Genomic DNA, 27513 nt, shown 5'->3' on the forward strand with positions numbered 1-27513 from the left:
TATTTACAGTGCAATTCTATTTCTAACAAAAATATAACGAGAAAGGGATGCAAGATTTGTACAAAAAAATCTACAAAAATACCGATCATCAACATAAGTGCTGTTCTAACCATCTCACTACATCTCTGTCTAACAACGATGGTGGGAGAGAGACAACGATACAAAACATGCCGAAACAATACGAGTACATTCCTAACATTCTGACTACAGAACTAGACTTTACGAGAAACGTTAGTAAATGGACTGAAAACTAACAGTTTACGCTTGGCAACTAGCCAAGAGGCTTTGCTCCTGATTGAAGACCTGGTCGCCAAATTAGGAGTACGGAAACGAATTACCAAGTAACGTTTGCCGGAAACCCATTTTCTTGGACTACTTGAGTGCTATATTCCTCAAAAAAAATCCTTCTTTCAAGAAAGGAGAGAGGTTAACAATTTGTCACAATTTTTGAGCTACATACTGGTATTTACTATAGAGCAAGCTGTCGCCAGACTTATTCAATAATGATTTGCCAACACATCCCTTGCCACAAACTCAACCCTTGCGTTTTAAATGCAACAGGTCAAATTACACCTGAAAGTCATCGGCATACCATTTAGAAACGTGTCAGTTTTCAATCCATTTATATTTACATACTGTCTTACTAATAAACATCATGTAAGGTCCAATTAGTTATACAGTGTTTTATCTTTTTCACTGTATAAGGTTTACTATACACATATTCAGTTTTCGGCAATATTTATCAAATAACAAAACCGACTCGACTCACTTGTTCGGTTTGTGCCGATCGGGTTCATCTACACGTCATATTCGGGATTGCCACCCTGCTAGGCCGATTAATGCTGAACCGAATATGGGTGTAACAAGCCTGGCTAACCCCCTGTTTCTGAGGTACATTTAGCGGTAGTTTATCTATTCAATAACAATACAATTGGAATAGATAAACTACCGTTAAATGTACTTCAGAAACCAGGCCTAATCAGAGCTTACAAGGCGTTTATTAGTAAGACAGATATTGTGCGACTAGAACAACATATACTGTTACAAGCTGAAGTACGATGAGTGCTCCACATCGGAAAGTTAAAACACACAGACAGACACACACACTTACTTTGTATATCTTTATAATTGACACGCAAACTCAGCTTGCCTACCACCTCGCCTGCAACACAATTCAGATGGTTTCTTCAAATCTCCGTACAAAAACATGAAAAAGTTGTATGAAAAAATATTATGAAAATATTTTGTGATATGATTGCGTACTAGATTTTTCATGAATAGAACAGTGATGTTTCATTATTCAGCAGTTGTTGAAGGTTTTGTAATAAATATAATAAGTCAACACAGATTTCAAAACTCGTCGGTGTCATTAATAATTTTAAGAAAAATACGCCCGATGTAAAATCTGTAGACATAATTAAAATATATATAATACTAAAATATTACTAAACCACTAAGAAAAAGACTAAACCACTTGGGCAATAAAGTCGTTATTTCATTTTTTTTGTCATTAAACTACACGATAATAACATTCATAACATAGTATCTATTTCAATTATCTTTAAAGCATAATAAGTGTTCATATTTTACAAAAACACTGAAATAATTCATTGATATTATAGTCGAAAACCGTTTAGAACCCAATTAACCTAACGACGGGAGACTATCGGGGTTTTTTCTGTTTCTTAGTAATAGTTTATTTGGAAAAGTGCCCGGTAAATTGAGGAGAAACAAATTAAATGGTTTATACACATGATGCAAAAGGTAAGATCAGGTTTTTAAATAACAAGTCTAACCCATTCCTCGTTCGGGAGGAGACAGCTTTTAATTAATAGGAATTTTGGTCCAGAGGCCTAACAACACATTAAACCTTAAATTCGTTGAAACGTTTGTTTTTATCACAATTCTTTTTGTTATAGAATAACGGTCGAACTATCGTACTATAATATAAGCCATGTTCATACGATACTGCCTAACCCGCGTCATAATAGACAAAAAGGGCCATAAACAAACACCTTCAATATTTGACGAAGTTTCGTTTACACGAGAGACATAGCAGGCCCTCAGTTTGAACCCTAAAGCCCGGCTTCCATCGCGGAACATAAATGACTTCTTTAAACTCGCAAGCACAAACTGCATTCTTGCATTTCCAGCAAAATGGAATTCCAAAGTATGCAGTTTAAGCGCTTGCTTTTATAGGGCTTAATAGACCTATCGATATTATTATTAAACTCCCGCACTAAGAATTGCTCTTGTGTCGCGGCGACTTTAACAAACATACAAACAACGGACACAAAGTACAACCAGACCCGAAACAACTATTTGTGGATCGCACAAATAATTGTCCCGTGTGGGAATCGAACCCACGACCTCCCGACGCAGTGGTTGCAGCCTGGCGACCTAAGCCACTGCGCCACGGAGGCAGTCCAAATATAGTTTATTTACAAGATATATTTACCTCCAGCCACGTTTTATCTCATTCTCAATAGAATCAGATTACAAGAATGCAGGTGCCGCGAACCATGACGGGTTACACTTGACGACGCTCGAATTATTCAAGTAATAAGTCTCCGTATATTTTATTTATTAGATTTACTGTGAGCTCACGAAATTAGATGATTTGGGTTTCAAGTAAAAATACCTTATAATTGGGTGTATTAAGTAAGTTTTACGAGAAGACAAAATCGTATTTTTGGGGCACAGTAGGTAGTGGCATTGTGTAAGAGCTTTATGGATAATACGATAGACAAGGGCTAAAAGAAAAAAGAAATGTTTCACTGATAATATCGTATTTGCCAGATTTTATGAAAAAACGTCACTAGCTGACGGCTCGTATGCATTTTGCAATGCTCGTAGTACAACTAATACAATTATAATGCCAGGAATTGTAATTGCGATATTAAACAATCAATGCCAAGAAGAGAGTATCACATAAATATCTTATTTATAGAGGACTGCCTTTTGCCAGCGACTTCGCCCCTTTAGTTTGTGACTTAGGACAGAATTTTCATACAAACTTTTATCCCCTGTTATATCCTCTTGGGGTTAAAATTTATCAAAATCCTTTCCAACGGAAGCCTACGTCATAACATCTACCTGCATGCCAAATTTCAGCCCAATCCATCCAGTGGTTTGGACTGTGTGGTAAAATAACGTTTTAAAACGGGCGAAGCCAGGACAGGACGCTACAGCATGATAAAGACTGATCAATAGTAATTCAACTGCGTGCAATATGTCATGAGCAAAAGCAGGTTATAAAACCTCTTACCCCCGGTTTCTTAGTACATTTAGCGATAGTTTGTCTATTCAATGGCGCTATTTTTATATGAGGTTACACGCTATTGAATAGATAAACTACCGCTAAAAGTATCTCAGAAGCTGGGCATTAGACAGTTTAACCTCAAAGGTGCAAGTATTAATGATACCATTCACCACATAAAAGACGAGGTATTAATCTATTCCACCTGGCTGTTTCGTCAGCAGTATGAGAAATGACCGATACTCGCACACCGGGCTGGCCGGCCGCCACATGTAAATTATGTCAATAACCTGCTTGGAAAGCCTCCAAGCCAGCTGATAACGGAAATATTTCGATTGTGTACGTGTTTAAATATTCAATGTTAGAATGCAAAGATTTATTTCTGATGCAGTCAGGTTCGGTGCCAATTTTTTAGGCTGTTGACTTTTGGTCATGTTACATCGAAGTTGTTTTAAATTTTAGTAATATCTGAGTTTATGCAATCTACATTGCTTGTACGTGAATCAAAACATTATGATTTGTGAATTAACAATAAAAATTGCTAGCAGCCAATGCACGTAAAGTCTTGTGGGAGCTTTTTGACAAGGTCCCCTAATTACTCCAATACTAAAATAGTTACTCATAAGGGCCAAAATTAACAAACCCGAACATAGTTTTGACCAAAATCAGTCTGAAAGAAAGTACAAATGATCACCCATCCAAGGCCACACCTCAAAACATAACCTTACCCTCGTGTCTGTTACTATGGGATTACAAGTGCGTTATTTATAGCGTACGAGTACAACAACGATATATGCAGGGTATAACCGGAAGCCATATCAGTTTCAAGATAGCCAATAGACAGTAAAAATAGTTGAAACGTAGTTAGGATCGAAGAAACGTGATGCTACTTAAGTACTTAGTAGTAGAATTATGCGTAATACGTTCTTTGTTTTCAATTGAACGCTTCCTGGCCTATTTCCTTGTTAAAAAGAATCTTACTTTATGGTATGGTTAGTGGTCAACCTAGTGTCAAAGTTGTTCAAGCCCGTAAGAATGTCTCATGGGAACAAGTACAGATTGTTCTTAGAAATATATTTGGATGAACCGTCTAAGGAACAGTGCAAAATAAATCTACCCATTACTGTTCCAATGCTGGGCATGACTTTTTGCCTGGAGAGGGGTTAGGCCTTGATTCTACCACGGTAGACAAATGTGAGTCGGGGACTTGATGTTAAACAAATAAATCTACCGATTACTGTTTCTACTGCTGGGCATGGGTACGGAACGAGAAAAGGCTTAGGACTTAAGTCTACAACGTTGATCAAATGCGGGGCTTAGTGGTAAACACTGAAAGCTAAACATTCAGCTTAATTTGACACGGGCTAGTTTTCGACAGAAAAAAATCTGAATTTTGAAAGAATGTTGCTTTTTGGACCAATAGTATTAAGAAACGCACTGATGACATTTCAATTCTTTTTCTAAACAAAAATAAGAAACTGCGATCACAATATAATTCAACAACAAAGAGCATAGAACTGCTATACCTTTTCCGTAATCAAGAAAGCCTAGACTTTTCCTATAAATATCTCTAAGTAATTAGTTGATCTTGCCTGTCCCATCAGATCCGACGCATTACAAATAAGCTAACATTACAAGATCCACGTAATGAACTCAAAGGTATTTTACAATTCTTGGCAAACGCCCAGCTGACGGGGATTGGGCGTTGATTGAAAATATTCCGTTATGTTGTTGCATTTCGTGAAAGAAAATGCAAGTTTCTTTAAACTAGACTTATAATTGGAATAGTGACTAATTTTAGCTTGTTTCTTGATGTAATATATCTATTATTGAAGCTATGTTTTGTGCAATCTTCACATAGATCTGTATCACAGCTGCACAGGCCGGCAAATTCATCACGGGGTAACTTTAGGTTTAATTATGATGGCTCGAAGTACAAAGTAGTAGTAAGTCAATACAAAGACCGAAAGCATCAGAATCAAGATATGAGTGCAGCAAAATAGGAGAAAAAAAAACAGTTATCATCGTTTTATTTCGCAAAATATAAGAGTGACGATCAACTGTCTTCAAAAAACATGGGACAAATAATACATTTTCTAAAAGTTAACAGCTAAATATTTATTTCCAGTTTAACGATTGAACAAATCAAGAAACAGGTGGGTGTACCTGTTTCTTGATTTGTTCAATCGCTCTCAACATACGCATACAATTATCAATCAACAACTTTTATAAGATTATGGAAGTGAGTTCATTGAACTGCCACTAGACATTGTGACGTCACAATGTTCCACTTTACTGTAAGACCTTGTAGAGTGTTTACGTTATCTGATTTGAATATCGCAGTAGGTATATTTTGTTTAGAAGTAGGTAACAAGGAATTTTGTAGAGTACTAATGGCGAATTCTTGGACACTAGATACAGTTAGACAGAGTATTTGTTGGTCTGTGTTGGCCAAAGATATGTATCTCATGACTACCTTCTAGGCAAGAGTTTTCTCAAGGCATTGTAACCCATAGCTGCCCAAAAGGCAAGGGTCTTATTTCGGAATTCATGAGTAGTTTTACTCCTTCAGTTCACCCTGCTGGTCAACGGGTTGGAGACTGAATCTGAATCCGCAATTACGAAATGCTCAGTTTTTCATAATTATTTGAGTTTAGATAGATAATTCTAAATAGTAAGGATAAGGACCAGTTTCAGAGCTTATAAACAACAACTGAGCTCTAGAAATTTAGTATGAAAATTCCTTAGGAAGAGTAGAGGAGGACTAAGAGAAGATTTTTGGAAATTGTCCCCTGAAGGAGGTAAATTCCACGCAGGCAAAGCCGCAGGCGGACAACTAGTGGACTGATAAAATAACGCAAAACAACAATTACCTACTGAAAATTTCAAACACAGAACACAGAATTCTGTACCATCAATATGTTTTCCTTCCTTCTCAATACAATACTACTAATTTGATAAATTCATTGCATTGACTACTTTATATGGAATTGCTATAATAAGCAGGTGGGAATGGAAGTTATTAATACAAATATATTTATAACTCAAAGGTGGGCTAATTAACACGACCTTTAGTAACAAAATACCAGATAATGGTTGACCTTTTTAGAAAAGACAATTATTTTAGTACACAGTTATGTTATGTGGAATTGCCCACGTATATTATATAGAAGCTTTTGCCCGCGAGTCTGTTTGCTTGAATGTTTTTTTTTTAACGACTTATATAATATGATAAACTTTTTTGAATACTTTGTTCGAATTGAAAGAAATATGAATTTGAACGTTCTCAAGACCCGGTAAACATGGCAATAGGCTCATCCTCCGTTACATAGTACTAATATAGTAAATGGCGAAACGCGGGAGTATTTCATATACCTCTGCCTACACCATATTGCGTTATGTCGATACTGATCGATGTTACAAGCCGAATAACCGCCGGTTTCTGAGGTACATTTAGCGATAGTTTATCTACTCAATAGCGTTTAAATTCATATAAATAAACGCTATTGAATAGATAAAATACCGCTAAATGTATTCAGAAATTGGGCATAAGTGCAGTTATTGTTTCTATTTTTGTTGTTCGTACTGTCGCACCGACCACACCGACCTGAACGTGTAGCAAGCCTTATAATATATGTCGTGAACAGCTACCGTTATTGTTCAAATTATCACTTAAAACAAAGATAAAGGCAGATATTTATAATACTTATACGATAAGCTATCAGTAATATAAATAGTCCATCAACAAGTCTAAATATTTGAAGGTAATCTTAACAATTACAAAATAAGCTACCGGTACATTTAGCGGATTAAGATTACAAACTACTGTATTGCGCTTTTGGTATATTGTACTATTTAACGGAATCGAATACACTACCTCCCGACGCTATGGTAGCGGCGTGGTGACCTAAACCACTAAGCCACATGCCACTTACTTGTGAAGAGGCTATGGATTCATTAAATTTTAAATTTTGAATAGACAACAAATTAATATCCTGGATGAATTGTTTGACTAGCTTCTGCCAGCGAGTTCATCTGTGTGAAGAAACTTCCCGGGGTAAAAAAAAATCCTGCGTGTTTATCCAGGTTTTAAGCTATCAGTATGCCAAATTTCATTCAAATCCAACTAGTAGCTATTTCGTTAAAAAGCAACAAACACACATCCAACCATACTCACAAACTTTGACATTTATAATATTGGTAGGATTTTATGAAACCTTATAAGAAAATCGTGTGCAATAGTCACGTATCAGGGAACCTTACTTATCTATACATCACGTTATGTATATAAGGGATAGTATTTAACTGCATTAACGGAATGGCCTTCGACTTATCAATAGCACCTTAATCTACTATAATTTACAACATGTGTTATATATATGTGAAATATTCATATACTCGTATAACATATATCTTCACTGACGTCGTTAAATAACGCTTTATGTGCTACTGGTGATGATAATTGCAACATATCAACAATAATTGCATTCTACTACACTAGCTTCTCCCCGCGACTTAGTCCGCGCGAAGAAAAATAATCCTATGCGATAATTAAGGTTTTATGAACTTACCTATCGAGTTTCATTCGGTTTTAAATCCAAGTAGTTTTCTCGCGAAAAAGTAACAAACATGCATACATCCAACCTCATAAACTTTTGCATTTATAATATTAGTATGATTCTGCCGCGATTTCGTTTCATTTTAGAATCCCTATAATCAGATTTCAAAAAAATTACAATCTGTTTTCCTAGTTTCGTCCAAATCCGCAAACAATAGCTCTATTACGGAATAAGTGACAATCAAAAGTCATTGAATAAGTAATAATGGTATTTTTTTTGTGATTATTGCAAATTAGTATTTAAACATTAAACACTTGTCAAATATGTAGTATATATAGATGTTACTCATTTATGGAGGTGTAAATCCCTAAAGAATGAATTGGAAATAAACAAAAATTAAATGCCTCACGTTTATATTGGCTTTTCTTATTAAAATTGTTTTAAAAATACATTATTCAAACAAAACGGCATCGAATTGAGTATTTAAAAACATACGTTTGGTGATCCATAACACGATTGTGAGGTTTCGACGAATTGTTACAATAATAGAATAATATGGCCGGCCAATAAAGACCATTGTTCACTAATTTAAGTTCTATTGAATAAATGCAGCTACAGTTCAAGAAATAGAATTGAACTAAATTCAATCAGTAGTTCAATCTATTAAACTGAGTAAAATACTTGTACACCAAGATAAATTAATGAAGCAAAATAACTTCGTAGATATCGTAGCATGAATTGGGTACTACGTGGGTCACGATTGAGTCTTCCTTACTTATATTAAAAGAAATACTCTCAAAAAGTAGTTTAGAGTTTGGTAACGTGCCCGCTATATAGTAATAAACTCGCCATTTACAAGAGCCTAACCCCCGGTTTCTGAGGCACATTTAGCAGTAGTTTATCTATTAAATAGCGTTTAAGCTCATATAAACATGACAGTTGGAATAGATAAACTACTGCTAATGTGCCTCAGAAACCGGGCATAACATTGGCAAAAGCTGGTGTGTTCACCTCTGCCTACATTTTTAAAGTATTTGCAGAGATCTGATATACTTATCTCCTGTCTTGTTCTTTACGTATTTACAATACAATTTTAAAAGCATTCTTTCATGATTTGGTTTAGTCTTCCGTTAGATATTTTCAGTCAAGGACGTTCTAATAATGGAACTAGTTAAATAAAGAACTACGGCAAAAAACTTTCTTTCATAGTCGAAATATTTTTTGTATAGTTACTGGTGAGCCGTCTAAATACTTTTGACGAAACTTAACAACTGTTGACAACTGGAGTAGACTTTAACGGAGATGCATAGCTTAGAGGCCTTACTATAATAAACGAAAACGAATATTCGTTGAAATTTTCTTGGTTTTCTTATCACAATTCTATTCGCTATAAATTAACGGATTAACTATGGTACAAGAATATAGGACATTCTTATCTGATACTGAATACTCCGTTTCAAAATAAAATAGAAAAAGGTCATAAACAAGCATCATCAATATTTTGCGAAATTTCTTTCTCACGATCCACCCTCGGAAACCACTAAATGTCCAACAATCTACGAAATATAACTAACTAACTGATTTGCTACCGATTCAAGAATAATTGGTTACTTGTAATACTGTGTTATGGCAAATTCCGTTTGACCGTTGGACTGTAAAAAGAACTAAATAGTAGAATCATCATGATACATCCATGTTGCAATAACGTATTATTAGCATGAAATCAGATATAATACTCGACAAATCGTTTGATTATTTGCCCTAAATGACCTATCATTGTCTTTAGCTTATATTGTAATATCGAAGATATCTCTCTGAACCGACTTCAATGAAATTAACATGGAGATATCGAACCGAGACTGAAAAATGGTCAATTATAACAACTGTATATTAGGTCGGGAAAAGGTTTTTCGCATTATAGTATGTATGAACTTGTTATAAAATCTCTTTGGCTTCAAGAATCACAAATGAGTACACGGTTCATAAGGTTTCTGTATAATAGAATACGGGAATTAACGCGAACACGCATTTTACCTTAAAATGCCTAACGTTTCTATTATACATTAAACATGCAACGCCAGAGTTTAAAAGTTATCATTAGGTTTCTTTCAGTGAGCTCGTGAGGTATCCAAATATCGAGATTTTTTGTGTAGAGAAAAGGTTTTATTACAAGTTCATACATACTATGTTGCGAAAAGACTTTTTCTCTGACCTAATATTATCCTTGTGTTTAACCTAGTATAAAAACAAGCCACCGTTAAACAATCAGCAGTATCAGACGTGTACGATAACGAGTGACACACAAAGACACCTAATTACATACAAACTGCATATTAATATACCCGGCGGAGCCTGACCGAGGACCCACATAATGTGGAACATACGCATACAATACACTAGTAATACTGACGGTTTTAACTATTGTTAAGAGGTTAAGCGCACTTTGTTGGGGTTTGGATATGGATGGGCGATCGGTTAGTAAACTTTTGACTTGTTTATTTATTTTTGGCTAAATTTGGACATTTAACATACGCTTTACGTTAATTTGATATTGAACTGATGAAGTTACATAGTCATATTTATTTATATCTTTAGTTCTAAGTTGTTTATTACCTCATAACAGCTTTTGACCATCCATAGACTCGAATTCTAATTTCTAATAAATATTTTTTAATTTAAAGTAGTATACAGTAATTAGCGCTTCACAATTTTTATTTTGGTTTGCTCGACATTTCGGCACCGGTACCATTACCACATCACACCTATCAAGGAATTGCACAGCAATAAGAAGTAGCTGTGGATTCCATAGCCTACGGCTAACAGAACAGTAAATTCTACACACTGACCGGATACCGACCGGTCAAGCATCCTTGTACTCAGGTAAATAACCACGTCTCGACTTATAGTCAGCTTTCCAAGCGCTATAAATTACACATTCTGTTTAACCATGTAGAAAGTTTTTAATTAATCTAAAGGTAGCTTTAGAAGTGCTATACAACGATTTTAAACACTCGCGACTTGTATACTTAATATTATAATGCAACGGATCATCCCATCCCCGCCGTTTCGATCGATTTGCATCGACCGAAACGGCGGGTAACCAAATAAGGGGTCCTTAACTTTTAATTTTCAATCGCATTTAAAACTGTATTGTTCACTCCTAGACAAGTGTCCGATAAATCTAACTGATAGATGAACTACAAATCTTTAGTCACATTTATACATACATCCTTCCCATAGGGTCATGCAGAGCACAGAGAACAAGTATGTAATGTATAGTTTTTCAATGGTGAAGTCGTAAGTATACAAGAACAAATGAAATTTACTAAAATAAACGTTTGACAAGCGCCAAAAACCGCAGAAACAAACATTGTGGATAAGATTCTTATTCAGCATATTAAAAGTAAAAATAAAGATCAGATAACCCCTATTTATCAAGGCATAATTGAAAAAGAATATCAGTTTAAAAATTCGGATGCACTTAACAAGATAAGCAAGCACTCGCAATCTCTCCAGTAAAAATTACCATTCATATAATCGCAAGTAACGATTACAATGACATATAGTTATTATGTTGGCACCACTGTCAATGACGTAATGTTGTCAAACAGTTAATTTATGTCAAACGTGGAGCACAACACGTGTGCGTGTGTGACGTTGCAGAGAAAGTACGGCTATCCGCCATCGTATATGTGTTTAACTAAATCAGTATGACTATGTAATTATGCAAGCAACTTGACAATATTTGTGAACAATCACACGGGTATTATCGAAAGTGAGTTGCTTTGTTTGACGTTAAGTCAGAAACTTAACAAACGTCTTTTTAGTTCTGAATCAGCTGTTTTAAATGATGATATTTTAAAAAGTAACTGTGAGCTTCTATGGTGAAACTTCGTCAAATATTGAAGGTTCGTTTACGATCTTTCGTTATTCTATTCTTACACGGAATAAGCAGTATTGCATAGGCATAATTAATATACTAAAATACAGGCTGAGGGACATTTTATAACCAATAGAATTGTACGGACAGAATATCAACTTCTATAAATATTCGTTTAATTGATTAAATGAGGTCTCTATGTCTGAGTTACATTGCGTTGTTTAATGAGTGGAATTATTTAAAAACATTGAGTTTTGAGTGCAATACTACTTTATCTATTTAGTCTGGATAATAAAGGCATTATGTTCTCACAATTATAATCGTTTTTTTTTTATCACGGATTAGTTTGTAAGTTTGTATCCCTGTCTTCTCTCGCTAAAAGTTTTAAGTGATAATTTTAACTGATATTTTTATACGAAATGACAAGACTTTCATCTAGTATTGCGGGGGCTTTTACAAATTAGCAAACGACCCTAAGACAAACGACGACAAACTGCCACCAAATGATTAACAAATTTTTGTAATCTGAAACATTTTATTCAACACATCATAATATTACAAATGCGAATGGAGGATGTATGTATGTTTGTTATTCTTTCACGCAAAACCTACTAACTGGACTTTCTGACATGGACGAAACTATAAACAGAAGTTAGTCAAACAGAAACAATAATTTCCTCCAATTTCTTGACAGGAAAGAAATATTTGAAGTAAAGAAAGTTTTTAAGGGTCGTACCAAGTGACTTTCTAGTCTCTGCCTGGCCCTATGGGAATAAGGCGTGATTTTATGTATGTAAGAAATAAATATTTATTTTAGTCCTACCCGGGATAGGAACCCGTGACTTCTGGAGTTCGGCAGTTATACTCACTACAGAGGCAAACATACGTACAAGCCAACAGCGTGTTATCCACACATTGGATTTGACTTGTTGCGTCATGTCAGCTTTCTAATCAACGGGCCAGCTCGTCATCACTGCCACATTCCTGAACTGATGCTAGAGTACTACCTACTTCCGTTTGTAAACGTAATTAAAAATTACTTGTAAGGTTGCAGATAAAGGTGAAAGTGTTTGTTTGTCCTTCTTTTAAATGACTGGCGAACCGTTTTAGATGAAAGCGTGATGGTTGATGACTCGGAAGAGGACAAAATATACTTTAAAAAAACATAGTTTAAAGTTCCATTCATATTTACATATATTAAACGTATCCAGCAAGGAACAGTGTGTTTACTCCCGGCAGATTCGAATTCAATAAAATCAAATTCGAGCCTTTGTCAAATCGTTCTTTTAAATTCCAAACTAGCGCGTGATCAAACACCGTTTAATAATAATAATCTAAATCCATCAATCTAATTAATTTCACTTTACACCAACGTTAATTTATACGGTAGTTTGGAGTTTAAGAGCTCGATTTGACACCTCGAATCTCATCTAATTCCAACATGTCAAGCTGCAGACTGTTCAGACAAAACTAAAAACTTTTCACGAATAAACACTCAAGAATATACATACGGAAATTACAGTTTCTGTCTAGATCTAACTATTAAACAATAAACATCATCAAAATCTCACAAGGCTAATAACCCATGTACTAATTCGTCAAATCAGTCTGACCTCTACGCAGCCTATTCTTATGAAGTGTACTGAACATAGTGGGCATATCTCACGGGCCATTGAACACAAGATATAGGTCACGATGTTGCCTGCGCGTGCGACTTGCGTTCACCTTGAATGTATCGAATGCAATTAATACGTACGCTTATATTTTAATCTGATTTAAATAGTAACGATAGTCTTACAACTTAGTAGAGTCTTGGAATGCACGATTTATGTTGTACTAGCTTTTACCCGCTACTTCGTCCGCCACCTGAATTTTCTCATAGGAATGCGTCATTTTCCCGGGGTAAATAGTAGCCTATGTCCCTTCTCGGGTATCAAAATATCTCCATACCAAATTTCATGCCAATTGGTTCAGTAGTTTAGGCGTGATTGAGTAACAGACAGACAGAGTTACTTACACATTTATAATATTAGTATGGAAAAAATGAATCGCCAAATGTGTTTCTAAGCAACTCAAACAGGCTCAAAGAATTCGACTTGTTGTTTTTGTGCAACGAAAGTTAAAGTATGGATGTATTTTTGCTACTTTTTCACAGTAACATTACTAGACAAATTTATATAAAATTTGGTAAACTGATAGCTTATAAACTAAATTACCACATAGGACACATTTAATCCCGGGAAATCTTTTTCGACGGACGAAGTCGCGGGCAGAATCTACAAACAAAAAGAGGAGAGGAAACTTTACCTAGGTACATATCAAAGCTAACTGTTTTAACCACCAGAACAAGTGCTTGTTAAATTTTCTTACATAAGTGAATTATTGTATTCTTGTGAGAAATAAAGAATCTCAAACCTTAAATGAATCAACGCCACGCCCTTGAACGATTTGCACAAACGCTACTGGATTCCCGTGTTAAATACAATTAGACAATAGACATATAAGTCATTGAACAATAAAACAACAATAGTATTTATTGTATCATGGACCACGATTGGGAACGGCCATATCATACCATATCATTGTTTAGTATTATACTATTTTCAGCGTAAAGGAGAATGCTCAAAATGTATGGGAAAAAAACCCAGGCCGTACACAAACGGTGTGTAGCTCAGAATTTTAGTGATACTGAGTGATTCAATTCCAGATATTCGCCTCTATCAAATTCGATGGCTAAATACTATTTTTTGCTATTATCTACTATTTAAAAGGTGAATTTAAAAAATAAATATTTTTCAAACATTCATCACAATGATTATTTTTTGAATAATGTAATTGTATAAGTAAATATCTAATACTAATAAATAATTAATTTTAATGGAACTGTGATTTTTAAAAAATAATTAACAATAAAATAATTATATTCTATCACTACATAGTACATAGAAGGTGCCAGCTGCATTTCTTCCCGTGCATAATGCAAAAGTCAGTAGAGGGATGGAAGGGTTTGGTGCTTCATAGGCTATAGGCTAGCAATCTACCACCATGTCAACACTTTTCTACCTTATAATAGCCCTCCAATTGTCTGCCAACCCGCATTAGACCAGTGTGGTGGACTAAGGCCTGATCCCCCTCTTTGTTAAGAGGGGAGGCTCGTGCCCCTCGGTGGGGACATATATGACCCGGTGATGATGACTCATTTTTCAAAAATATATTTTTTATAATTTTTAATTTGTAACTCAGTTACATACCTATATTAAAAATGTGTGACTCAAAAAAGATTAAACATTTATATAGGTAACTTATTTAAAAAATATAAAAATATATTGAAAACCCCTACTGAAAAGTTATAGCAAAATAGTATGTTCAGCCATCGAATTTGATAGAGGTAAACATTGGGAATTCAATTACACAGTATAACTATTTTTTTGAGTTACATAACTTTTGTGTACAGCCTGGGTTTTTTTTGAGCATTCTCCTTTGTCTTGTTTTGTATGATTTTCTTAAACCCCGGATTGTTTACCGACCGGTTAGCGTAACTGACTAACCCCCGGTTTCTGAGTACATTTAACGGTAGTTTATCTATTCAATATCGTTTTTTTATATGAGTTTTAACGCTATTGAATAGCTATCTAATAGATAAACTACCGTTAAATGTACTTCAGAAACCGGGGGTAAGAGCGTCTGAGCATGCATAGTATGCAATCTGAGCGATTAGTTAAATAAATAACACATTTTCTTGATTTTCATGACAGGTAACAAAGCTTTGATAGAGCCCATAAATAAGCAAGAAATACGAAATTACATAAATCAATCTTTCATAATATATCTATAGAAAACAAAATACATACACATGCGAATGCCTTGCAATTTTTTTGAAACTACAAGTGCAATTAAAAGAATTCTTGTCATTAAGAGTGAAACTGCACACCTGTTCGAACGCAGCAATACATAGATACGTACCGTATTTTATACATGTATGTATGTATACATATAAATACATTTGTTTTATAGCGAATGATTTTTGGCAAAACCAACTATAACCGGGCCGGGCCCAGGCGCGGTTATATTTAGATGATAATTGTATGAGTACTGTATTGAGAACGAATCTGTTTGCAAGGTAAGCAGTACCTATGTATCTCATGCCGATGTGCAGTACCTACGTCACTTGGTTACGAACTGTATATTTCTACGGAAAGTGTAAAATGTTTTAAAAAAACATATATACCGTTATTTTTTCCGTAATAATTTTGATAAGTTGTTTTGGGTTGTTGAATGTCCTTTAGTTAAATAACTAAAGTAGTTAGTTAGTTGGCATGGAAATTAAGGTTGATATCGGAAATATAAAAAAAAACAGTAAAGTTGTGGACACAAATAAATAGTATTGTGTAGGTAAAGATGAAAAGCGTAATTTGCAAACGAAAAATATTTCATACAAAAAAGATTTATGACGGAATGACATGTGGGCATTATTTATCTAGATTTTACGAGTAACAAAACTCGAGGATTCCAAAACATGCGTCTGACTGTCGCATTTAAGGGCGTTGACCTCATATCTTTTGTTTAGTCGTGATATTTAATTCATTTGAACTAGAATTGAGGAGTGGAAACTTTGCAGTGGTATTCTAGCAAAGACTGCATTGGAGTCAAACTTTCTTGTTAAGTCCCTACAAGAAGTTGAATAGATTTTTGTGACTATCTCAATTCAATACACACTGTGTGCAGAAGTTTAGCTTTCAAAATCTTAAAAATCCTTTTTGTATGAAATTGCAAATGCTATCCTGTTAGACGTACCGACAAGTACGTCTGATCTGTCTAGATTGTCTGACATAAATCTAAAAAGCTATGATTCTGAAAGTCTGATCTATAGAAAAGAACACGTCACTATTAAGACATGGGCATGGTGAATTGGAACACCATGGAATACCCATTGAAAACTGTATAACAAAATATAATGTATGCAGCTGACCAGTTGCCTGAAAAATCAGATGTATACTCGATTTTTACTCACCAGTTGATAATTCTGGAATGTTATGGAACGCTTTTAGGAAGCCAATGATTTATGGACGATCGTTGCAAAGTATGCAAAGAATTAGATTTACAGCGGGATTACGGAACTAAAACTGACTAACATAAACAAGGAAGAAACACACGGGAATTTTTAAAGATAGCTGTTTTAAAAAAAAAAGCTTGATTCTTTGCTATTTTGAAGCTTATGCAGGCAGCTCATTGTATTCTGTTTTTGCGATTTTTAAAGATTGATTTTATTCGAGGATTCTCTTATTCTCGTAGCTAGTTGCGTTAACCGGTCGGTTAACGAAAAATAGGTTAAGCAACCGTTGACATTCTATAGATGGGTGATCGCATAGTGGTATTTGATCTGAGCGTCTCCGTGCTCCAGAGGTCACGTAAAAAGTCCTAGTTGTTAGATTGGAGTCGTTAAACTATGTCAAAAGCTTTCGGATAGCTTGGACAACTTTGTCACTTGGTTGACCACTAACCATAGGAATTAATTAATTTGAGGGTGCAATTAGTGGAGAGCGATGGTTTGAGCCGTCAACAGTCCGTTCCGTCCAGGCAGTATAATAATAAGTATATGAACAAAATAACGATATAACGATGGGTATAAAAGGTTAATAACAGCTCGTATGAGGCCGTGAAGGTATTCATGATGACATAATGATGAAACCCTTGCCATTTATGTGATTCATAGCAGTCGGGTGGATGACGCAAATCCCACGATATTTTGGACACTACACAATATTTACAGATGTTTCACTATAATGATTTATTCATTTAAAAAAGTGATTCATGAAATTCGCGCTTGCTATTTTCCTTTGCTAATTGACTTGGAAACTAGTGACAGGGAATAATTTATAATCGCAGCAAAGAATATTTTAAACAGAGCTTCGGGAAAACAAATCAACGATTCTGGATTTTAAAACAATCTAGAAATAACAACAACTAATTACTAAAATCCAGTTAAAATATAACACATAAAACAAGATCGCAAAAAGTTTTTACGCGATGTTCACCAAATCAAAACTAAAATTAATTCTTTAATGTTGGCAGCAGTGAAAAAAAAAACAATAATAAGGTACTTGACACTGCAAAAAACTGCCTCAAAAACAGGTAGAACCGCTTGCGTACGCTTTTTTTTCGTTAGAAAATACTGGTTGGTAATATACTTGGTTCAGAATGTAAGTTGTACTTAAATCTTTGTATCTGCATACAATCTTATAGAACAAGTTTTGTAGCTGACTTCAATATCCTTCAATTATAATCTTGTATTGAAGGCTTTAGCGCAATATTTATAATTATTAATTTGTCTACTAGAATCGCAAACTAAGCTTCGCAATTTGACTTAAAAACACCATATTTAATCTTCTCAAAAAATATAAATTAATCGAAAACTGAAGACCGGCTCAACCAGCGACTCATTGTTTTGCAAAATTATCTTAAAGAAGAGTTTGCACTCAACGGGAAAATTCGTGAGCGGAGCTGCGCGGGTCAGCTAGTTTACTCCAAATAACGAACATAGTAAAATGTCCTTCAAATAATACAGCTTTTAAGGGCAATCAGAATAATATTGACATTATAATGGTGCCTATAAACTCTCGCTAGGCACTTTGCCAGTTTTATACATTTCAGATAAGCTAGATTAACTTTCAGTAGACAATTTGGGTTAAGGACAAATAATAAGTTTGAAAAAATGGGACACAATATGCATAAGGTCAATGCAATTAATAACAGATTTGGAGAAATTCAAGAGTTTCTTCGACATATCTTCTCATAAACGAATAATGGGAAAACCTTTTAATACACTAGGTACAGAAATAAAACACTGTCTATTTCTAAGTTAAACAGTTTGATAATGTTTTCAAACTTCATTTGATTTCCATGCAAACCTCAACAACAAGAGTTTGTTAGAACCACCGGCCACTAGAACTTGTAATTTATGAAGTAGTCTCAATATAAAGCGAATTAACTGTATAGACACTACATACTGATTAGTATTTATAAACAATTCTATTCTCAGATACATAGCATTTAAGATGACCTTTTTATGGTACAGGGAGCAATAACATCTGAATACTGGCTGCTATAGAACTATGTCATCTTGGCTAATTATATTTTACCTTGCCAATGATTTATAGCATTCCTACATTCATAGTTTAAACTTGATATGACAGTTAAATACTTGTCTATATATAATACTAGTAGCCGTCCCAGCTGATGTCGCATGGGTAGACAGACAATATAGTTTTATTAGATAATTATATATTTTTCAACAATTTAAATAGCATATATTATAAATTAATTAATATGTTAATCCCATAAAATAGAGGCGAGCCTTTTGCCATACACTATACTTGTCTACAACAAAAAATATTATGTTTAAAATTTGTATGCTTGTAAAAGTCCAAATACAAAAGTTTGTAGTATGTACATACATACATTAAAAAAGATCCAATAGGGGTAGGCAGAGACCAAAGAATTCTGTTGTATGAAAGTTGAATCAAACTCTTTCGGTCACAGGTATTTTAATAAGAATATTTGCAACATGTCTGTAAATATCACTTTTAGCAACAAACATAATAACAATAGTACTGAATAGATTGACAAAAATATTGTCAATGTTTATCATTACTGTATGCAATAAGTTCAACAATAAAGTGATTAAATTGATAAAGTTTAAGAAGTTATTATTATGTTCTGAAAAAATTATATACAAGTACATTGTACACAAACAATACAAACTTTAAAATAAACTAGGAAAGATTTGTATGTAACTATGTTTGTTTCTTTTTCACTCAAAAACTACTCAATGGATTTCCATAAAATTTTGTACACAAATAGTTTAAAACCCAGATTAACACATAAGATATTTAGGATTTTTACCCGGGAAAAGTATTCATGGGGACGAAGTCATGGACAGAAGTTAGCTATATTATAAAATTTTTAACGGATTTAAAGACTTTTTTGGTCCTCAGAATATATTGAAGATACCACAAAGAAAGCTTGTTGCCTCTCATAACATTCATAATATTAATTTCTTCAAAACATAATTGTTTATGTATTCATGTGAGATAACATTGTCCAGCTCATTACTAAACACATGACAATGCAATTGTTATCAATACTGGCCAGTCACCTATTTTAAAAATAATTAAATAAAAAAGAAATCTTTCTGACAAAAGAGTATGGTAGTTTTTGGTGGGAAAATTTAATAGACTAGTACTGCTTACAAGTAGACAGACACTAGAATAGAACATTAAATATAATTTTTTGTTTGTTCTCATATTTAATGAGAAACTAACTAGAAAATAATCTTGCGATGATGCAAGTCCAAAACTTTAACATCGAGAACTTTGTTTCATCCAATGTAAAATAATCCACATAAGGATAATAATAACTTTTAATATTGCTTATTGACTGCTAGAACTCAAAACAAAAGGTAACTTTTATCAGAAAAATATAAATAAAGTGCACAGATGAAACTACAGTTAAAATCTCACAGGTGTGTGAAATTATAAGTCATGCAAGCGAGAGTAAAATAAAACAACTAATCACCTAACAACTGTTATGAAAGTAGAATATTAATTAACAAAACAAAGTTCATACACAGTAACCTTGAAATAACTAATATTGGACTAAGTCAGCACTTAGAAACTAAGTTTGTGACATGTATCATCATTCTATGACTGGCAAATTACCAGTAACAGCTTAGTTTAGATTACTTCACTCACTTCGCGACTTTCTGACCGAGCGAGAACGAAGCAAATTCAAATATTTTGCACAATAACGTTGTCATGTTGTGGCACACGACAGTTTGCAACATCAACACAATGCACTAACGCAGCACCACCGAACAAAGTTCAACTCCACGTCTAAGGTTAACTCCGCGCAAATAAACAACACTAATTATGTGAATACGCACTTAACCTCGGCTAATATTGGAATATTACAACAAAAACATGTAATACCTGAGTGGAGGCTCCTGTCCGCGCCCCCGGTCATGTTCACTACAGTCCGTCGTACGTCGTACGGTACCACTCAATGCGTCAGGTGGGCGGCGCGCTTTGCTCCTGGCGGCCCAGCACCACAATCCACGCAGCAATTATAAAAAGAACCCAATTTCAATGTCACAAAGGTAACACGAGGGTAACGGGCCACAGCGACGCAGCCGCTCCGCACAGACGACCGCGATACACACTAACAACGCGCCCTAACCATAAATATCATAACATAATTTACCTTCTCCCTCATGGTAATTAGTTTCTCGATGTTTATGTCCTTCGACTTCAGCCATATTCAATTTATTTATTTCGAGTTCTGACTGGACTGAACATAGCGACGTAAAATTTTTCCAACACGACGCAAGTTGACAACCTTGCGGAGAAAAAAAGACGTGTCATACTGTCAAAGTCAGAGCTAAACTGATTTTTAAAATTCTTCTTATTTTCCGTACTAAAAATAAGTTATTTTACGATAAAGCGTTGCGTGCAATTACCAATAATCCAGAGAAAAAATATGATTAATTTATTATGACGCATTTTTTTAAACCTAAAATCTTTGATCAAGGGTACACTTGCACCGATGTTCGTTCGTATAGTTGCATGGTTGCACCGGATTGTTTGTACCTAGTTAGCAAAGATTTTTTTATGAATTTTACATTAATGATTTTATATAATTAGATTTCTTCGTCTGTCCGAAATAAAGTTTTTTTTTCAGGGTTAAAATAAACAGGCAACCCTAAGACGCGAACTGTCAAAATACTGTAATGTGAATAGTGTCGAGTTCTGATATTCGGTTGCATAGAATGATGCATGCACTCCTTTTGTGATAGGGATTTATAACTATTGTTAGAACAAAATTGAAACATCAAACGTACAAAGAAGAAACCATTTAATTTATAGAATCTTACATTATTATTTTTATGCACTTATTTATAAACAATCTGATAGATCTCCCTATAAAGATAATAATAATTTTATATTCAGAAGGAATATTACATTCTGGAATACAGGAATATGACATCATAATCATTTTATTTTAAACGTCCCACAGTCACCACAACTGAACATTGTTCTATTAACAATGTTTTATTTAATGCTAGATATCATCAGAGTTTTGCAAAGTTATAAGGCCTTGGTATTCCATCTCCTTGAACATGATATCTTGGTTCAAAGTGTGCAGAATGTCCTGGAATCTCTGTCGTAGAGCCAGGTTCTCCATTCCAGCAATTTCATGCTGTGTTCTCTGCCGGCGCTGCTTCAGTTCTTCAAGCTCGGCTCTCAGTTGCTCAATCCTCAGCGACATATTGTCCTTAGACATATTATCTCTGGGCTGATAGTCACCATCATCTTCTGACGACAGCCCTCCACTCTTAGACATTCCTGATGCAGCTGGTGTAGTGGCCCGGCTGTGACCAGCAAATGATTTAGGAGCCATATCTTGCGGAGATTGGAACATGTGTGAGCGGAACTGTGTGGGCATCATCTCTCTCTTTGAAGAGCCTTCTCCGTGCATAGAGTTAGTGTCTGAAAGACGGCTATCATAAGCCGAAAGTCTGCTGTCTTCCATTTCGACATTGATGTTGTCATCTTCCAAGTCAGAGTCACTGACATTGCCGCCAAATATGTCCACAACGTTGGAGGACTCTGTGTTAGAGACATCAACATGAGTTGGTGGAGGCTCTCTTTCTCTTTCTTTCTTAGCATTGCGGTCAGCTTTGGTCTTCTTCTCAGGCTTGACTTTCTCTGGTGGCTGGTCTGCTTTAGGATGATCTTCCTCTTCCTTGATTACCTCAAAGGTGACACTGACAGCCTCATTGTCAGCTCTTAGCAGTCTTTTTACCTCTTTTTCGATCTCTGGAGCCTCTACATACTTTTTCTTTAGCGTTTTCCTGAACCGGCGCTTACGAACGTTCTTAGTAGGTGGCGTCACGCCGTGCGGCCACAGGTACTTCTTATCTACCTTGTAGGGATCTTTCTTCTTGTTCTTTGCTGGTGATTCCTCTTCAGTCGATGGCTGGTCAGGCTCTTCTTTACAGATCATCATTTGACAAATATCAGCCGTCTTGTAAAAACTCTTGTTGTCAATCGTCTTCATTGATTCTATAATGGTAGGCAGGTCTACGATCTTGGCGTGCATCAGCCAGTGGTCGAAACGAACTTCTCCTGTCCGCATGTCGTTCTCTATCTGTATTGTCAACCGATTCTTCAAGTTTTCGCCAGATTTCAACACTTCCCGAAGGACCTTTGCTGGCTCTTCAGGTAGCCTCATCACAAACTGTGACTCCAACTCAGTTGGGTACTCCGGCTCTCGTTTATCTCGATTCATGGTGATATTGTTTAATTCTATTCCATATGAAATATGTTATTATGAACTAAATACATGAAATATTTGATAAAATCGTGTTCACCTATTTACAAAACACACATTGACACTAAAGACTTTTCTAGATTTTGTGTTGCCAACCATAAACCAAACTAGCGTATATTAAAATAAAGTATTCACATTCGGGCAAACTTTAATTAATTTGTTTTCATTTCCAAGTATTTAACGTGATTTAAATAACTTATTTGAAGTTACTGGTACTCTATTTTTATCTAATACCAACGAGCTTCTAAGACCCAGTGTACCATGACGGTATACCGTTAAAATAACAGGAAAATACTCAGTTCATACTTTAAGATTTTTGACATGGGCGTACGCCGTACAGTAATTTAACTTCCGGCAACACTAATATCTGTCATTTCAAAAAGTGAATCATCTGATGGTGTCAGATTTCCGATAAATAATTAATAATTTTATCAGAAAATTAACACAAACAAATAGTCAAAATACAAAATGCAGGTAAACTGCCAACATATACTTTACACATAAATTAAGTAGTGTGTTTTACAGTTATTCTTCATGTAATATTTGGTGTTTATTTTTAGAACCCAAATGAGGATACTGAATGGAACGATATCCTTCGCGCCAAGGGTATCCTGCCTCAGAAGGAGAAGGAAATATCCGAAGATGAGATCGTTAACATGATAGAGCAGACCATTCAACAGAAACAACAAGAAAGTTAGTGTAAACATTGTTATTTTTAGGTTATAAAACATCTGATCACTAATTTGTACGAAAATGCGAGAATAATGAGACCGAGGTCAATATTCCAGGGGCGAAATAGTGTATTTAGTGGCAAATTTTAATGTTTACTATATTCTTTGTCTGTATGTTTCTTTTTACTAAGTTTTATCTAAAATTCAACTTCTTAGAGGACAAACAGCTATCAGAATTAGACCTGGATGGTCTTGATGAGCTGGAAGACTCAGAAGACGAGGCCGTCATAGAAGAATACAGAAGGAAGCGCATCGCTGAGCTGAAGAGGCTGGCTGAGAAGCCAAAGTTTGGAGACATCCGGGAGGTGTCCGGTCAAGACTATGTACAGGAGGTGAACAAAGCTGGGGAAGGCATCTGGGTCGTCATTCATCTGTATAAACAAGGGTGATTATGTATTATTAGTCATTTTGGATTTTTGGAAAGAAAAAGAATACCTAAAATACTAAAAATAGGTTTTAATAAATGTACCAGTTTATTATTAAGTGAACTTTGTCTAAAAAATAATACTAAAGCTACACTTATTTTGTAAGTCTAATCTATCATACTTGACATTAGAACAATACTTTAATGTTGCTTTGACTAAAATTGCAGTAAATCTGTAAGTCAGATTGAAATCCATTACTCCTAAAAATTACCTTATCTCTGGGTTCCCAGAGCCTATTACAAAAGACTTATTTTTATAACATGATTATACACACTATATTGAACGACAAGATAATCTACTACTTTTATAACAGTAACATCATTCTTCTCAATATTTCAGCATCCAACAATGTGCGTTACTAAACCAGTACATGCGTCAGTTAGCCGCCAAGTTCCCGTACACTAAGTTCATAAAGGCTGTAGCTCAGACTTGCATCCCCAACTTCCCTGAGAGGAACCTGCCCAGTGTGTTCGTGTACTTCGAGGGAGACATGAAGAAACAGTTCATTGGATCACATGAACTTAGGGGCACTTCACTTACTGTTGAAGGTAAATCATCATTGCACCAGTAGTTCCTGAGACTAGCGTCAAACAAACTCATTCGCTTTATAATATCAGTATAGATGAAAATGTTGCTGCTCTAATTTTGTATTTGATTAACAGCTACTCTTTATGAAATGTCAAAAACACATTTTAGTATAGAAGTACAGTGTAGTGAAATCACAGTTTCATATATTCGTTGGTATGAAATGAGTGCCTAATAAAATGTTTTAGTCTGTAATAATTACGATTTCAACATTATTCGAAAAAATTACATAGCCATGAGCATTTTAGATGAACCTTTTAAGAGCACAAGTAATACTTTTTCGTTAATACGGTCAACTAGCCAATTCAATGTGTTTGAAGTGTTGTTTCAAGTACATACTCTATAAATATAGAGATATGATTTTAGTTATTGTATTGTTTATTATTCAACTACGTACATTGTTTCTAGGTACATATGAAAGCGAGATTTATTACATGTTTCCTCCAAAATTATAATAGATCTTAGCGGAAGTCCGATTATTTGTAAAATTACTTATTTTTCGTGATAAGATTTGTTGACTTTTATTCTATGTTGGCATGACTGATTGTTTTTAAGTTTACAAACATTATGTTCGGTAAATCAATCTTTTAATTATACATTGTGTTAGGAGTTAACAATTAACAGCATAATTTCTTTTCCAGAATTCGAATATATCCTAGGACAAGTAGGCGCAGTGGACACAAAGATCACAGAAGACCCTCGGCCAAAGATCAAAGACAAGATGTTCACAGACCTTGGCAATAATGACTGGTGATGAGTGATGATGATGATGATGGTGACTTCCATCACTGTTGTGTGACTGTGGCTTCGGTGCGGGTCTTTGCGTTAACTATTTATTGTATAAAGTATTATGAAGAAATTATTTTTTAGATTTTCTATTTTAATACCAAATAAAACAGAGTATACTATTGAAGAAAGTTTGTGACTGTTGTCTAATATTACACTAACTTATTCAGCAAAACAACACATACGTACATCGTATTATCACGCCTTTAATACATTAAGGTGTAGGCAGAGGTGTATGAAATACACCCACGTTTCGCCATTTACAATGTGAGTCCCATCATATATGGGGGACAAGCAAACCAAGCTACTACAATACACTTTTGTATTATCAGACCGGTGTAATATTAGATAAATAGTCCTTATAGTCATACAACAAGAAAGCTAATGGTTTATATGAGTGAGCATTTTTGTGGTATAAAAATGTTTTAAATGTTTCGCTGTCATTCTTGGCTACAAATTACAAACTTTTATTTTCTTCTAGAATGAATTAGTTGTGACTGTATTGTTTGTGAAACTAACTGACATTATCAATGAAATTCACTTAAAATCCTGATTGTTCAGGAGCATTGTTATAGAGATATAATAAAACTGCATTTTTTCAAAAAACTATTTTTTTTTCTTTTATATATTTACATCATACATACATAGTATTGTTGTCTTACCTTATTTTGAAGACCCAAAAACGTCTTATATTACATTGTAGACTATAACTTACAATGCAATCGTAGACTTGCTAGCATGTTATATCAATTCCAGATATGCACCAATTTTATCCTATTAAGTGAAAAACTGGAAGATTTTTTCATACATTTTCAGTCGCTTTTTTTGCCAGTTAGCTTATTCGATATTTAGCTATGAATAGTGAAACTCGCCTGTAATTCAATATTGATCAATTTTTGTTATAATTTTATTGTCGCATAGATTTGTTCCCAAACTTCTACTACTGAAGCTTATGGGGGAAAAAAATCCATCCTCTACATAATAGTTGTAAACCAGTTTTATACTTTTCTATTTATAATTTGTTTTTGAATTCGCTAGCGCCCTCCATGAAATGTGGGCACCTTAGGAATCTATGCACTTATTCTTAGCGTCAATAGTTATTATTAGTTTTAGGCTCAGACATTTACGTCCAAGCGCTACGCCGAGGCTAGCAGCCTCTATGTAAGTTGATGGTCGTGACACACTTGGCGATGCACGGCTCCACGGGGTGGCGCGACTTCATGCCCAGCTCGAACACTCGCATCAGGATCTTAGCAGCATGTTCCTGCATGCCGACCACCAGGTCCGGTAGCTTGTCTAACACAGACTGGGTCACTTCCGGCTGGTGGGAGTCTAGACATTCTAGGACTGCTTGGAGACCTGGAATAATGGATGTACGTGTTGATAGGCTTTTTTTATGGAAGTAGGTAGCGACTTGTTTATTTATTGACTTTAGATTCAAAGGTATACAGGCGGATTTCATTTTTTAAGCATGCTTTTGTTTAGGGTGGGGCTGATATACAATATGTTTCGTTTGGTGCGATAGAAGGTCATACTGTGATGTTAACCGATGATTTTCTTTTATGGTTAAAGAAAGTTTTATTGCAAACATATTATGCTTTCTTTTAGTTTAAGGCTGTTTACATTCGTAATCGGTTTAGTCGCGGCAATCGGTGATCTAGTTTCAGTCAGTAGTCAGTGTGGTTGTGGATATATTACCGGGGTGCGTGTGCGGCACGGCGGGCAGCAGCTTGGCGAGCAGCGCCAGCGCCGACGTGCGCAGCGGAGCGTGAGGGGAGGCCGCGAGCGGCGCCGCGGCGCGGAGCAGTGCGCCCGCCGCGCGCCGCCCGCCCCACGCGCCGCCGCGCCGGGTCCCCCACGCCTCCACCTCCTGACAACACACGACAGCATTGAACACTAC

General features: G+C 35.2%; 4 protein-coding genes across 8 annotated transcripts in view; 1 reads left to right on the top strand and 3 right to left on the bottom strand.

The window, feature by feature from the left end:
* The window catches only part of atl (atlastin GTPase), a 36941-nt gene extending 15830 nt beyond the window's left edge, over positions 1–21111 (bottom strand). Inside the window, exons 1-3 of one of the 5 annotated variants that reach the window (XM_076127118.1) lie at positions 20957–21095; positions 20686–20787; positions 1112–1162 (exon numbers count right to left, since the gene is read on the bottom strand). In XM_076127118.1, the coding sequence (XP_075983233.1) occupies positions 1112–1162; positions 20686–20719 (85 nt within the window). In that variant the 5' untranslated portion in view covers positions 20720–20787; positions 20957–21095. The other 4 variants (XM_076127122.1, XM_076127117.1, XM_076127120.1 and 1 more) reach the window with 4 other exon arrangements.
* A 479-nt stretch (positions 21112–21590) lies between these two features.
* On the bottom strand, positions 21591–23185 carry Taf7 (TATA-box binding protein associated factor 7). The gene has a single exon (XM_076126953.1). It carries the CDS (start codon positions 23042–23044, stop codon positions 21815–21817), a length of 1230 nt encoding a protein of 409 aa, XP_075983068.1. The 5' UTR covers positions 23045–23185; the 3' UTR covers positions 21591–21814.
* Positions 23186–23405: 220 nt separating this feature from the next.
* On the top strand, positions 23406–26220 carry viaf (viral IAP-associated factor). Its single transcript, XM_076126957.1, has 5 exons — positions 23406–23560; positions 23647–23779; positions 23974–24202; positions 24582–24790; positions 25469–26220. The coding sequence occupies exons 1-5, from the start codon at positions 23555–23557 to the stop codon at positions 25579–25581; spliced, it is 690 nt and encodes a 229-aa protein (XP_075983072.1). The 5' UTR covers positions 23406–23554; the 3' UTR covers positions 25582–26220.
* A 50-nt stretch (positions 26221–26270) lies between these two features.
* IntS1 (integrator complex subunit 1) overlaps positions 26271–27513 on the bottom strand; it is a 32207-nt gene continuing 30964 nt past the window's right edge. The window contains exons 34-35 of the mRNA XM_076126960.1: positions 27312–27483; positions 26271–26972 (exon numbers count right to left, since the gene is read on the bottom strand). Coding sequence (XP_075983075.1) covers positions 26761–26972; positions 27312–27483 — 384 coding nt within the window. The 3' untranslated portion in view covers positions 26271–26760. The remainder of the gene's footprint in view (positions 26973–27311; positions 27484–27513) is intronic.

Source organism: Anticarsia gemmatalis, chromosome 19 (assembly GCF_050436995.1).
Source record: "Anticarsia gemmatalis isolate Benzon Research Colony breed Stoneville strain chromosome 19, ilAntGemm2 primary, whole genome shotgun sequence".
NCBI lineage: Eukaryota > Metazoa > Arthropoda > Insecta > Lepidoptera > Erebidae > Anticarsia > Anticarsia gemmatalis.